The following is a 14,859-nucleotide window of genomic DNA, read 5'->3' on the forward strand; positions in this document are numbered from 1 at the left end:
AGGGTGGTAAATTCATAGAAAGGCCTCCCAGTGGATATGAAAACTGCATCTGACTTCAAGAAAGCTTAGGACAAGTACATAGGATCTTTAAGGGAGAATAAGGGATAGTAGGTGGCATGGATGGGCAGACTGGATAAGGCCATATGATTTTCATCTGCCTTCATTTTTTTATTGTTGCTATGTAATCAAAAGCACTAGTGCATTCTCCTCCTCTGGGCAACATAGTGCTTGCCCCAGCAAATATTATTTAGTCTTAGCCTATGCCTTAGTTTTCATTTTTACACCATAGATTTGTTTGGGCTGCATCTGCAGTAAATGACCTTACCTATATAAATGTCAAGGATAATGAGCACAGCTCTTGTTACCTGTTGGGATTGCAACCAGTGGTTCCTGTGCCCAACTCATGCATGTTTGACACCCCAATAATCACAGCACCAGCTTCCCGCAGTCTCCTGGTCACTGTAGCATCTTCAACCTCGGGCTCTGTGCCAAGGTATGCTGTCCCAGCCCGGTGATAGTACGGCACCTGAGTGGCAATGCCAAGCTGTGAGTTACGGAATTCTTTACTGTGCATGTCATGTGTATTCACACCTTCCGTGGTACAATGCACAAAAAGCAATACACTAAATTTTGGACTGCCATGCAGCAAACTCTTCATCTCTCCTCCCTCTCAGGCAGGTCCCGCATCTCATCCCCCACCCCCCCAGGCATGGTTCTTAAACTTGACTCTGGGCAAGATGCACTAAACTAAACGAGCCTTTAACGAACAAGTTTTTAAACCCTGGCATGTATTAAAGCCCAATTTCCGACGACGGTAGCAGCAAACGAAAACGGAATGCAGATGAGCAAATTGTGTAGAAACCCTATTGAGATGCATCAAAGTTCACCGCTTGCCCTAACGCTGGAAAACTCTGGGAAAGCTAACGAGAGGTCTGTACCTCTCATTAGGGCTGCCCGGCTTAAAAAAAGTAAAATGTTAAAAGCCAAAAACAAATCGCGGGGGGTCAAAAACGCTCGTCAGGAGCGTCCTTTACTGACGGCCTTGCCCCCCCCCCCCGCCCCACCCGAGGTAGCCGCTGCTCCCCGCTCCCTCCTGCGTTAAAAAATCATAACTTTAGGCAACCCCCGCAAATGTAAAAAAAAAAAAAGGATCGGGAGGGGGCAAAAACGCTCGTCAGGAGCGTCCTTTATGGACGGCCTTCCCCCCCCCCCCCCCACCAGAGGTCGCCGCTGCTCCCCGCTCCCCCCTGCATTAAAAAAATCAAAACTTTAGGCAGCCCCGGCCCCCCTCCCTTCCTCTCTTTCTCCTCAGCTCCACCTCCCGCCATCCTACGCCCCATGCCCCGCCCCTGCTGCCGCTCCCCCCCTCCATTGGGCCCCCCTCCGTCTTACTGGGTCCTCACAGCACCTCTCATCTCTGTGTGAAGGCACTGCACAGCACAGGGAAGAACAGCTGATTGCATTGCATCTTCGGACGTCCCTCCGTTCCTCCTGGTCCCGCCCTCGTCTGACAGGGCGGGACCAGGAGGAACGGAGGGACATCCGAAGATGCGATGCGATCAGCTGTTCTTCCCCATGCTGTGCAGCACCTTCACACAGAGGTGAGAGGTGCTGTGAGGGCCCGGTAACACGGAGGGGGGCCCGGTGGAGGGGGGGAGCGGTGGCGACGACCTCAGGGGGGGCAGCGAGGGCGGGGCATGGAGGCGGAGGATGGCGGGAGGCGGAGCTGAGGAGAAAGAGAGGAAGGGAGGGGGGCTGGGGCTGCCTAAAGTTTTGATTTTTTAATGCAGGGGGGAGTGAGGAGCAGCGGCGACCTCGGGCGGGGCGGGGGCAAGGCCGTCCATAAAGGACGTGTTTGTTTTTGTTTTTTGTTTAACGTTTGTGTCATGCGCAGAGCAGCCAGCATAACACTTGGCTGCTCTGTGCATGCTTTACGGGCCGATTACCGACGGTTTTAACTAAGGGTTAGTGAATGCAAGTGAGCTGCAACGAGCAGCTCATTTGCATTCCCTTTCCTTCGTGCATAGCCGTTCTGTACCGATTCGTTATGGAATTCGGTACGGAACGACTCTAACAAGGACTTTTGTGCATCTTGCCCTCTGTGGCTGGCAGTGGTAGTGTCTCCAGCCAGCACTGAGCCTTTCTTTTCCTCTGCAACATCTTACCTCCTCTGATGCAACTTCCCATTCCCAGCAGGTGGGAATCAACAAAGACCCAGGGCCAGCTGGAGGTAGTGTGTCCAATGATGCTGCTAGCCAGCCACAAAGTCAAATTTAAAGAATCAAGCTGGGGAGGAGAGGGGAGAGATTTAAAAAAATACCCCAATGACATACTGTGGCTTTGGAAAAAAAAATTTAAATACTCTGACTGAACAGAAAAAGGAACAATTCAAAAGATGTCCTTCCTAAACTTGCCAACTGTATCACTGCAACCCCTACTCAGTGGTTACTGCCATCTCTGAATAGGCAACTGAAAGATAAGCTCTACGGAACACGAAACTCCTTTACCTGAAGGGTGTAAATTTCCCAGTATTGCATTCAAAACAGTTCCCTAAAATATCTATTAATTAGGGCTGAATTTTGATTATAATTGTAATCATGATTAATCACATGATTAAAGGTATGTTATTTCCTTCCACCCCCTCCCCTTGTGACTCTGGGCAAGTCAGTCACTAAACTCTCCATTACCCAAAGTCACAAGAAGCTGCAGTGGGAAAAAAATAACATACCTTTAATCATGTGATTAATCATGATTCAAATACTGGATTACATTGCTAGTAATAGCAATTTTAAGTTTAAACATTTTTTTATTCAGGATTACAGAAAGAAATGCCATCAACCATCAGGAACCGAATCAAAGAAGAATACAGCATCATGAGAAACACAATCATTCTCAAAGGTCGATGAGCCAAAGATATGATGACAATTTTTATGAAATCATCCCCCACCTTCCATCTTCAAAAATATTCAAACACAAGAGCAGGCTTATTTTCGAAAGAGAAGGGCACCCATCTTTCGACACAAATCAGGAGATGGGCGTCCTTCTCCTAGGGTCGCCCAAATCGTCATAACTGAAAGCCAATTTTGGGTGTCCTCAATTGCTTTCCATCGTGGGGCCGACCAAAGTTCACGGGGGCGTGTCGGAAGGGTATCGAAGGCAGGACTTGAGCGTGCCTAACACATGGGCATCCTTGACTGATAGTGGAAAAAAGAAGGGTGTCCCTGACAAGCACTTGGGCAACTTTACTTGGTCCATTTTTTCTTACGACCAAGCCTGTGGAGGAGTGGAGTGGAGAGGAGAGTGGAGAGGAATGGAGGAGTGGCCTAGTGGTTAGGATGTTGGACTTTGGTCCTGGGGAACTGAGTTCAATTCCCACTTCAGGCACAGGCAGCTCCTTGTGACTCTGGGCAAGTCACTTAACCCTCCATTGCCCCATGTAAGCCGCATTGAGCCTGCCATGAGTGGGAAAGCGTGGGGTACAAATGTAACAAAAAAAAAAAGGTGCCAGAATGATCACCGGAGGGAATCGGGGATGACCTCCCCTTACTCCCCCAGTGGTCACTAACACCCTCCCACCCTAAAATCATCCCCCACCTTCCATCTTCAAAAATACTAAGACAAACATAAGAGCAGGCTTATTTTCAAAAGAGAAGGGCGCCCATCTTTCAACACAAATCGAGAGATGGGCGTCCTTCTAGAGTCGTCCAAATCGGCATAGTGAAAAGCCGACTTTGGGCGTCCTCAACTGCTTTCCCTCGCGGGGCTGATCAAAGTTCACGGGGGCGTGTCAGAAGCGTAGCGAAGGCAGGATTTGGGTGTGCCTAACACATGGGCGTCCTCGACCGATAATGGAAAAAAAAAGGGGCATCCCTGACAAGCACTTGGGCGACTTTACTTGGTCCATTTTTTCTTACGACCAAGCCTCAAAAAGGTACCCGAACTGACCAGATGACCACCGGAGGGAATCAGGGATGACCTCCCCTTACGCCCACCCTAAAAAAAAAAATTTTTTTTAATATTTTTTCCAGCCTCAAATATCATACCCAGCTCCATGACAGCAGTATGCAGGTCCCAGGAGCAGTTTTAGGGGGTACTGCAGTGCACATCAGGCAGGCGGACCCAGGCCCACCCCCCCCTACCTGTTACACTTGTGGTGGTAAATGTGAGCCCTCCAAAACCTACCACAAACCCCCTGTACCCACATCTAGGTGCCCCCCTTCATCCCTAAGGGCTATGGTAGTGGTATACAGTTGTGGGGAGTGGGTTTGGGGGGCACAGCGCACAAGGTAAGGGAGCTATGCACCTGGGAGCTTTTTCTGAAGTCCACTGCAGTGCCCCCTAGGGTGCCCAGTTGGTGTCCTGGCATGTGAGGGGGACCAGTGCACTACGAATGCTGGCTCCTCCCACGACCAAATGGCTTGGATTTGGTCATTTCTGAGATGGGCGTCCTCGGTTTCCATTATCGCCCAAAATCGGGGACGACCATCTCTAAGGTTGACCTAAATGTTGAGATTTGGGCGTCCCAGACTGTATTATCGAAACGTAAGATGGACGCCCATCTTGTTTCGATAATATGGGTTTCCCCGCCCCTTTGCGGGGATGTCCTGTAAGGACGTCCTCAGGAAAACTTGGACACCCCGTTCGATTATGCCCCTCGAGGTCTCCAGCAATAACATTGAGACTCAAATATCACAACTCAGCTATAAAATTAGGTACTCACTACAACAACCCACAGTGTGTATAGTCTCATCACTGCCAATTGCGGCAGACAATAATAAGTATATTCCTCCCCTTTACAAACCTATGACCTTCTCCCACTCCCTGAATAATGAGTATTTAGGATGGCTGATGGCCTGGTCTCGACCGAGCCATCCCTATTAACATATACCAATAAACAAATCATAGAAACCCTTACTCCCACCCTCCCCTCTACCAAACCTGGCAGAAAATTCCCTAATACAATCCCCATAATTGGGGGTTATGTCCTACTTCAAAGCTAGTAATTGTAATTTTTAAAAATTGCTATTACTTGGTGGGGGAAGGGTGGTAAGGGAACAGAAGGAGAACTGAAGATAAGACTGGGGGGGGGGGGGGGAGGCTTTGAGAGGGAGAAACTGAATTGAAGGCAAAAGGATGGTAGTGGAGTGAGAGATGCCGGATCAAGGGAGGCGGAGGCGGCATCCCTCTCTCTCATCCACCCCACAGTCCTGCACTAGAGATTTTTTTATGCTGCTCATGATGTTAATTCATCTGCTCAGTAGTAAAAAAAAACAAACAAACTGGAGGGAACATTGGTGTCAAGTGCAATATGTCCAAAATTCAATATATTGTGTACATGCAGTATTTGCATGCTTCTCTGAGTATATCTGTGTTCACCTATTTGTATGCACGCCTGCCAGGCAAAGTGGCTGTTGCCCAATGGATTCACTAGAGGGCTGCATCTGGCTCAGTTCAAAAACTCTTAACTCATCAGCCAGCCTGAGGAAAGCGTACCACTTTGATCTCCTCCTTTAGACAGACAGGAATCCCATCCAGCAACGAGAGGGGCGTCTTATTCCTGTAACGAGCTGTTGAGGCCTCTGCCATCTGAAAAAACAAAAGACAACACAAGATAGTACACTCTAACAATGTAGCAACTGCACACAATCACAACAGTAGCATCAAGTGCTTGTGTCACTGGTAATTCAGGTGTGCCATCTCTCCTTCTGGCTCATGCCAACACAGTAGGACAAAACATTAATTTTCTCATTCTTAAAATACGCATCCATCATACAGCAAACCTGTCAAGACACCAGATCAGAGCATCTCAGCACAGCCTGTGTGTCAGATTTCTGTCCCACCTCGTGGAGGTCCTGGTCTAGAACACCAGGAATAGACCTGGGCTGCTAACACCTGGCTGTGTAAATCGTACCCTCAGTATGTGGTCTCTATTCCACTGTACAATTGTTCGGAGAGGAGGGTTGGACTTCTCACTATCTTCCAGAGCATGGATGATGTTCTGGGCAACCTGGGATGGGGTCAGCCTGCCCGACCTACAGTAAAGAAAGAACCAGGCCCTGCATGAGATCCTCTGCAGAACCAGACTTTAAATATAGTCATCATTCCCTCCCACAGAATGCTGCACACCAAGGCATTCACTTCAGTTAACACAAGTACTGGTGGAAAGACACTTGAGGACCTTACAACCAATAATCAGTTCCAAGATAATGGGATCAACATGTTTTCAAATGACAAAGGGGGAAATAAACAGAGATAGGGGGTGAGGGTCTAGAACAGTTCTAATACTTAGAACTGTTCTAGAACCTCAAGATCCTTCTTTAGGAACTGCCGATAATGAAAGAATATGCAGAAGCCAAAATCCAGGCCAGCAAAGGAGACTAAGAGGCATATTTTCAAAGCACTTAGCCTTCCAAAGTTCCATAGAAACCTATGAAACTTTGGAAGGCTAAGTGCTTTGAAAATATGCCTCTAAATGGCATGCCAAAGCTTGCTAAACAGGGAGAAAAAGGTAGCTTCAGCGGCAGTGTTTCTCTGGAAACAGACAGAAGGCCAAACTCTCAGGATATTACAAAAAAAGGGCACTTTAGGGGGTGGGGGGCTATTTGAGTTTTCTTCTCTATTGTTTTTGGGTGGGTCTTTTATCCAAACTGCCCCCACTAACTCTATATCTCACCCACCCCACCCCTCTACTACTCTACCATAAACCCCAAAACAAACACATCTACGTTCCTGCTTACCGGTAGGAATCTGCATAGTCACGAATCCCATTGAAGCGGAAACCAGCAGGAGCTGGAGGTGGACTGTCCCTGCAAATAAGAGGACATTTTAAAAAAAGCAAAAACAAAACCCAAACAACCTGGAAAGGCTGAAGCAGCAGACTGCTCCCTGCTTCTCTTCAGATAGTAGCTCTGTCACATCAGGTCACGGTGGATGTGCTAAGAACAACACATTGCAAGGTTACCTAAGCTTTTTTCTCTTTTTTGGGTTGGTCTGGCAGTTTCCTTCCCCTTGGTACTTACAATAATATTTAAAAGCAGCACTGTTCCATGCTAAATATTCAAGCACAGTGCATTCCTGTCCTAAACAACTTACAGTCTAAGGGAGCAATTCTACAAGCTGATGCTTAGGCATAGGTGCCACTTAAGCATGTCAAAGATGCCCTTAGTTGACAGGTAAGGGCCTATGTCACCCAGGCACTATTCTATAAAGGTAACACTAATTGCAATAGTGGCCAACACAGGGGGTGGGGGCGTGGGTAGGCGATGGGTGTGTCTCCGATACATATCTAGTCTATAGAATGTTATGAACTATGTGCATCAGCTGGCTCGCCAGCTAACTCTTGCCATACATGGGTGTGCCAGTGCCAACCTTATGCTAGTATTCTATAGCAGAATCTTGGTGCCAAGATGCCATTACAGAATTGGCGCTACACACACAGCACTGGGGTGTCTAGACTGACATGCCAGTTTGTAGAATTTCCCTCTAAGTGGATATATGAGACAATGGGAGATAAACCAGCTCATTTTCGAAAGAGAAGGGCGCCCATCTTCCGACACAAATCGGGAGATGGGTGCTCTTATCTCAGGTGCGGCCAAATCGGCATAATCGAAAGCTGATTTTGGCCGTCCTCAACTGCATTCCGTCGCAGGGATGGCCAAAGTTCAAGGGGGCGTGTTGGCACTGTACCGAAGGCGGGACGGGGCGTGGTTTAGAGATGGCCGTCCTCGGCTGATAATAGAAAAAAGAAGGGCGTCCCTGACGAGCATATGGCTGACTTTACTTGGTCCCTTTTTGTTCACGACCAAGCCTTGAAACGGTGCCCGAACTGACCAGATGACCACCGGAGGAACTCGGGGATCACCTCCCCTTACTCCCCCCCCCAGTGGTCACCAACCCCCTCCCACTCAAAAAAACAAATTAAAAAACATTTTTTTGCCAGCCTCTATGCCAGCCTCAAATGTCATACCCAGCTCCATCACAGCACTACGCAGGTCCCTGGAACAGTTTTTAGTGGGTACTGCAGTGCACTTCAGGCAGGCGGACCCAGGCCCACCCCCCCCTACCTGTTACACTTGTGGTGGTAAATGGGAGCCCTCCAAAACCCACCTGAAACCCACTGTACCCACATCTAGGTGCCCCACGTTACCCTTTAAGGGCTATGGTAGTGTTGTACAGTTGTGGGTAGTGGGTTTTGGGGGGCTCAGCACACAAGGTAAGGGAGCTATGCACCTGGGAGCAATTTGTGAAGTCCACTGCAGTGCCCCCTAGGGTGCCCGGTTGGTGTCCTGTCATGTGAGGGGGACCAGTGCACTACAAATGCTGGCTTCTCCCACGACCAAATGGCTTGGATTTGGCCGGTTTTGAGATGGGCGTCCTTAGTTTCCATTATCGGCGAAAACCAATGCCGGCCATCTCTAAGGTAGACCCAAATGTTGAGATTTGGCCGTCCCCGACCGTATTATCGAAACAAAAGATGTCTGCCCATCTTGTTTCAATAATACGGTTGGGGACGCCCCTTTACAGGGCCGTCCTTAGAGATGGGCACCCTTATAGATGGGTGCCCCCGTTCAATTACGCCCCTCAAAGTGACCAACCCAAGATCACAAGTGTCAGGGGCAGAAAAAAAGATTTGGTTTCCCTAGTTTTTGGCCCACTGTGGTAACCTCTATCACACATATGGTGACATAAGTCTTCCTTCACATCTACACATTATTGCAAACTCCCCCACCCCACATTTATTCTCTCTCCCATCTAGCCCAGTCACTGCAGTGACCATCTTCAGGCTGAAGTATAACTTTCAAAATGGGTAGGATACCCTCTGCCTCTGGCAGCTATAAGCTGCAGCATCCTTAGGCTGAGGAGAAGCAAGGACACTCATCTAAAGCAGGCAAAAGAGAAACTAGGTCTTACCTGATAATTTCTTTTCCATTGGTCCTTCCCACTATTCCAGAACCTGTGGGACAGTTGTGTCCATCAACCAGTAGGTGGAGAAAAAGAACTGAAAACTGATCTGAGACATCTCTCTCTTGGCATCCAGTCCCGCTCCTCAATATTTAACGCTCAACTGAGAGCCAGCTGACCAACTGGACCAGGAACAACACACTCAGAACCAGAGGCTGAAAAGAAACACTGCTGGAGATAGAAAATACTGAGGAGCTGGGCTGGATGCCAAGAGAGATGACTCTCAGCTCAATTTTCAGTTCTCTATTTCCACCTGCTGGTTGATGGAACACAACTATCCCACAGGTTCTGGAATAGTGGGAAGCTACATAATGGAAAAGTATTTATCACCCACCATCCTAATGTACCCACAAAGCTGTCCATTTATTGGTGATCAAAAGCCAAGAAACATAAAACCCATGGGGAGGATTTTTCTTCATTGCCACCAGCTGCAGCAACGCCCAGCGGGATACATTAGTTCTTATGCACAATACAGGGTATGGAAATGGTAATATGCAATAGGTAAGGAAAAGGGATGGAGCAACTCTGGACATATCACATTGCCTCACAAAGGGAGGTAGCTGGTTATAAACTGGATGACTGCACACTGTAAATATTTCAAGGTCACCCCACAGCGCCATAATTAGAAAATGGATTCAGATCCTCTTAGATGAAGAGTGTGTTGCTGAAAACAAATTCCGCTCTGTTTCATTTAGAGTCAGAGATCTTGGAATATGTACCAGACTGATGTGAGTAAAGGAGCATCAGAGCTGGCTCAAGCAGTTGTGACACCTGGACCAAATTTTGCTTTTGCTGCCCCGCCCCTACACTGGGGCCAATCTGGGGATATGAGCTGCAAAAACTACATATATACTTTTCCTAGCTTCTCTCCTGACACCCCAATGCCCTGGAATGTGCTTTCCTTTCAACAACTGCTCCCCCCACAGCCCAGCTCTCTCTAGAAACCTCTCTCTCCCACTATTCCACCCTCCCTTCCCTCCCATCAGCAACATCTCCTGCAATTCTGTCCTCCCTCCCCCCTCCAATCAGCAACATCTCCCACAATTCTGCCCTCCATTCCCACCCAACAGCAACATCTCCTGCAAGTCTGCACTCCCTTCCCCCCCTAACAGCAACTTCCACCATTCCGCATTCCATTCCCTCCCGGCCTTCCCCCTCGGGACTCAAAACAAGACCGGATTCCTTTATCTGCTCCATAAAAGCGGTTCTTTCAAGTCACTCAGAGCAGCAGCGGGCTAGCAGAGTAGAAGATGGCAGGCAGCAGAGGCGGGATGGTTGTTGGTTCGGGTGTCGGGAAAGACAGTACAGGCAGGCTAGGCAGGAGACGGTTGGTCCAGTTGGCAGCATGCAGTTGGTTCTGTCAGTCAGAAGGCAGCAGAGGTAGTGGGCAAGCCAAAAATAGAACGCAGTAAACGCTGAAGCAGTTTAAATGCTTCAGTGTCCCATTCTTCCATGCAAAGCACGCTGGGTTTGGATGTTGGTGGTTATCCAATCCCAGCTAGCCTTGCTAGTTGCATCCACTAGCAGTGTCTTCCAGGATAGGTGGTTTCAAGATACTCTGTGCACTTATAAGCTGCTGCAAGGCGGAGGGCCTGGGAGGAGTCAGCAGAGGGAGCATCAATGGTCAACGTCGGCAACAGCGTCCAGCAGAGGGAGGAGGAAGAACAGGACTGGCTGAGAAAGCAAAGCACTCAAGGAGACAAGCTGCCCGGCGCCCGCCCCTCCTACTTGCTAGTGGGAACTGACGCAACCCTGGTACGAACAAGCAGCAATTCAACTATGGGCCGGGTGACGTCATAGGCTTGGGTGTTTGGAGCCCTTTAGGGTTGGCACCCTGGACCAGAGCCTCACCTGGTTCATAGGCTGAGCTGGCCCTGGGGAGCATCCTACGACACAGAAATCCACAAATATCCACCCTGTAAAAAAGAGTCATGATGCTACACAACAGAACCAAACCCAAAATGATCACACCCATGCACTCCTACATCAATACACCCCAAACCACCACCACAGGGGACAAACCTAATGATCCACTGCCCTAGTTTCTGAACAATTTTCCAAAAAGTGGCACTACCAAAATATCAGCCCAGACAAACCACCACCACTGACCTGGGCTCCATCAGCTCTTGCAGGATCTTCAATGGAGGCTTTTGCTCCGAGTCCCCCTTCCTTTCCTCAGGAGGGACGACTGGGAGAAAGATGGGATCCTCGGGAATGGACAGAGTACGCAGGAGATCAAAGTGATTCAATCTGCAGTGGAGAGGTGAGCAGAAGGTAATTCTACACACCTGCAAAACAAGCCATTTGCTCTGCTGACCCTAAAAAAAACTCAAAAGGGGAAAGGGAAAAAAAAACCCAAAACAAAACCCCAAAATAAATATAATTCTTCTTGTGGAGACTACACATGTCCTCAGAGAGACAACTTTATTATAGAGGTAATTACAGCTGAAAGGACCAGCATTCAGGCCCCCAGCATAGGAGCCAAATTTTCAAAATGATTAGAGGTGATATTATACTCAACATAAATTACCTCCTTCTCTGAACACATCTATGGCACCTACTATGGTCCATAGCTTTTATACAAAATAGCCCTCAGAATTTTAACCACCACATGATTCAAGCGCCCTTCTAAGGTGGGTCGGGCAATGCTATATCAACTGAAACTTAAAGGGGGTACCCAAATTTGAGCTATATTTTAAAGCAGCACAATTGCGAATTGTGTCCAACTGGCTGCAGGGCAGTTCAAAGAAATTGACTCATTGGGAATAGGAATGGCTGGGCTCCACTCCTTTTATGGGCCATTCCCTGGTTCCTGAAGATATTTTGCATATAATTCAGGTGACTCCTCTGGAATTTAGTTATTCCCTACATACTTGGTGTCAGATTCATGGGAAGTTCTTTCCAGAAAGGAGGCATCCCTAACAGCTGTACAATTTGCTCCTTCCTTTGGTCCAGGGCTTAGAATTTATAAATGATGGGCTTGCAATGGCTCGCATACCCTTGGACAACTTTGGGAGAAGGGCGAATTACATTTCTTTGAAGGGGTGAACAAACGTGGATAAAGGTAAGCCAGTTAATATTGTGTATCTGGATTTTCAAAAGGCATTTGACAAAGTACCTCATGAAAGACTCCTGAGAAAACTGGACAGTCATGGGATAGGAGCTAGTGTTCTATTGTGGATTAAAAACTGGTTAAAAAGATAGAAAACAGACAATAGTGTTAAATGGTCATTATTCTCAATGGAGAAGGGTAGATAATGGGGTTCCGCAGGGGTCTGTGCTGGGACCGCTGCTTTTTAACATATTTATAAATGATCTAGAGATGGGAGTAACTAGTGAGGTAATTAAATTTGCTGACGACACAAAGTTATTCAAAGTTGTTAAATCACAAGAGGATTGTGAAAAATTACAAGATGACCTTACGAGACTTGGCATTCAAATAGCCGATGACACTTAATGTGAGCAAGTGCAAAGTGATGCATGTGGGAAAGAGGAACCCGAACCACAGCTACACAATACAAAGTTCTATGTTAGGAGTCACTGACCAGGAAAGGGATCTAGGCGCTATCGTTGACGATACGTTGAAACCCTCTGCTCAGTGTGCGATGATGGCTAAGAAAGCAAATACAATGTTAGGTATTATTAGGAAAGGAATGGAAAACAAAAATGAGGATGTTATAATGCCTTTGTATCACTCCATGGTGTGACCGCACCTCGAATATTGTGTTCAATTCTGGTCGCCGCATCTCTAAAAAGATATAGTGGAAAAGGTGCAGAGAAGTGCGACGAAAATGATAAAGGGGATGGGACGACTTCCCTATGAGGAAAGGCTAAACTGGCTAGGGCTCTTCAGCTTGGAGAAAAGGCGACTGAGGGGAGATACGATAGAGGTCTATAAAATAATGAGTGGAGTTGAACGTGTAGACGTGACGCGTCTGTTTACGCTTTCCAAAAATACTAGGACTAGGGGGCATGCGATGAAGTTACAAAGTAGTAAATTTAAAACGAAGTGGAGAAAATATTTCTTTACTCAACATGTAATTAAACTCGAATTTGTTGCCAGAGAATGTACTAAAAGCAGTTAGCTTAGCAGGGTTTAAAAAAGGTTTGGATAACTTCCTAAAAGAAAAGTCCAAAAGCCATTATTAAAATGGACTTGGGCAAAATCCACTGCTTATTTCTAGGATAAGCAGCATAAAATGTATTGTACTGTTTTGGGATCTTGCCAGGTACTTGTAACCTGGATTGGCCCTGTTGGAAACAGGATGCTGGGATTGATGGACCTTCGGTCTGTCCCAGTATGGCAATATTTATGTTCTTAAATGAGTTTATAACTTCCAGCAATACTGGAAGAGTCTGGTGTAGTGTAGACTAAAATGTCATCAGCATAAATAAATGGTTTATACATTTCCTTCCCAGAGGAAACTGTTGGACTTTGCTCTAATAGCAAGAGTGAGAGGCTCAAGGGCAATATTAAAAAGGCGTAGGGATAGTGGGCAGCCTTGTTTGGTATCTCGTTTAAGATTTAACAATTGGGAAAGTGTACCATTCACTGCAATTGCAGTTAGGGGATTATTATAAAGAAGCTGAACCATTTTAATGAATTGAGGGCAGAAGTTAAACCATTTCATTACCTGAAATAGGTAATTCCATTCAATTCTATTGAACGCCTTTTCAGCATCGAGTGAGACAGCTAAAAAGGGATCACTGGATGTCTCCCGGGTTTATTCTTCTGATACCACTGCTGTCCTGGGGTTCGGTGGGGGGAGCTGTGGGACTGTTCTGATTTACAGAGTGTATTTGTAATTTTTTTTTTTCTTGCATTCCAATAAAAGCTATTTTGGAAAAAAATTAATTAAGGGGTCCTCCTCTATATTTTAGAGTAATAGTTACACGTTTAAAAAAAAAACATTATTATTTTTTTTTTTTTTTTTGGTTTTATGAGTGTTAGTTGTAATCCGTTAGATGAGCTGGATAAGCAGGATATAAATTTGATAGATAAATAAAATAAACATACCAAGAAAAAACCCCCAATAAATTATGTCTTACCTGAATTTTCTTTCCTTTAGTTGCAGCAGATGAATCCAGAGACCGATGGGTTGTGCCTATTTACCAGCAGGTAGAGACAGAGAACTGTACTGAACTCAGGCCCAGATGGACTAAACTTTAACGACCCTTTAACGAAGAAATTTTCAACCGTAGCATGCATTAAAGGCCATTTTCCGACGACGCTAGCAGCTAACAAAAACGAAATGCAAACGAGTCACTTACAATTGCAATGTGGACAATTCAGGATGCACTAACCATACCGACGATTGCACCGAATCATTTACATTGAAATATTTAACGTGAAGTCAGAGCTGTCTTTAAGGCCTGAGCTGTCATACAGATACTGCTCCCCGCTTCTCCCAGCAGCATAAAAATCCAAGCTGGGACGTTTGAAAATATAAATAACCCACACAAACACGTGGCTCCCCGCTTCCCCCTGCATAAAAAAGAAAATCAAACCAAAACGCAAAAAAGGATCTGGAGGGGGCAAAGGCGCTCGTCAGGAGCGTCCTGTATAGACGGCCCTGTTCCCCCGCCCGAGGTCGCTACTGCTCCCTGCTTCCCCCTGTATTAAATAAAAAATCAAAACAAAAATCAAAAGTTTAGCAGCCCCGGCCCCCCTCCCTTCCTCTCTCTTTCTCCTTCTCCCACAGCTCCGCCTCCCGCCATCCTCAGCCCCCGTGCCCCGCCTCCCTGAGGTCGTCGCCGCCGCTCCCCCCCCCACCGGACCCCCCCCCCTTCGCCTTACCGGGCCTGTGCAGCGCCTCTCACCTCTGTGTGAAGGCGCTGCACGGGCAAGAAGAACATCTGATCGCCGCGAGTCTTCAGGACATCTCTCCTTCCCTGACC

General features: G+C 47.1%; 1 protein-coding gene across 8 annotated transcripts in view; it reads right to left on the reverse strand.

Moving 5' to 3' along the window:
* LOC115470623 (fatty acid amide hydrolase-like) overlaps positions 1-14,859 on the reverse strand; it is a 95,211-nt gene that overhangs the window by 49,193 nt on the left and 31,159 nt on the right. For 6 of the 8 annotated variants that reach the window (XM_030203933.1, XM_030203936.1, XM_030203935.1 and 3 more), the window contains exons 4-8: positions 11,071-11,211; positions 6,738-6,806; positions 5,912-6,032; positions 5,494-5,586; positions 366-526 (exon numbers count right to left, since the gene is read on the reverse strand). In XM_030203933.1, the coding sequence (XP_030059793.1) occupies positions 366-526; positions 5,494-5,586; positions 5,912-6,032; positions 6,738-6,806; positions 11,071-11,211 (585 nt within the window). The remainder of the gene's footprint in view (positions 1-365; positions 527-5,493; positions 5,587-5,911; positions 6,033-6,737; positions 6,807-11,070; positions 11,212-14,859) is intronic. The other 2 variants (XM_030203939.1, XM_030203938.1) reach the window with 2 other exon arrangements.

This window comes from Microcaecilia unicolor, chromosome 5, assembly GCF_901765095.1.
Source record: "Microcaecilia unicolor chromosome 5, aMicUni1.1, whole genome shotgun sequence".
In the NCBI taxonomy this organism is placed as follows: domain Eukaryota; kingdom Metazoa; phylum Chordata; class Amphibia; order Gymnophiona; family Siphonopidae; genus Microcaecilia; species Microcaecilia unicolor.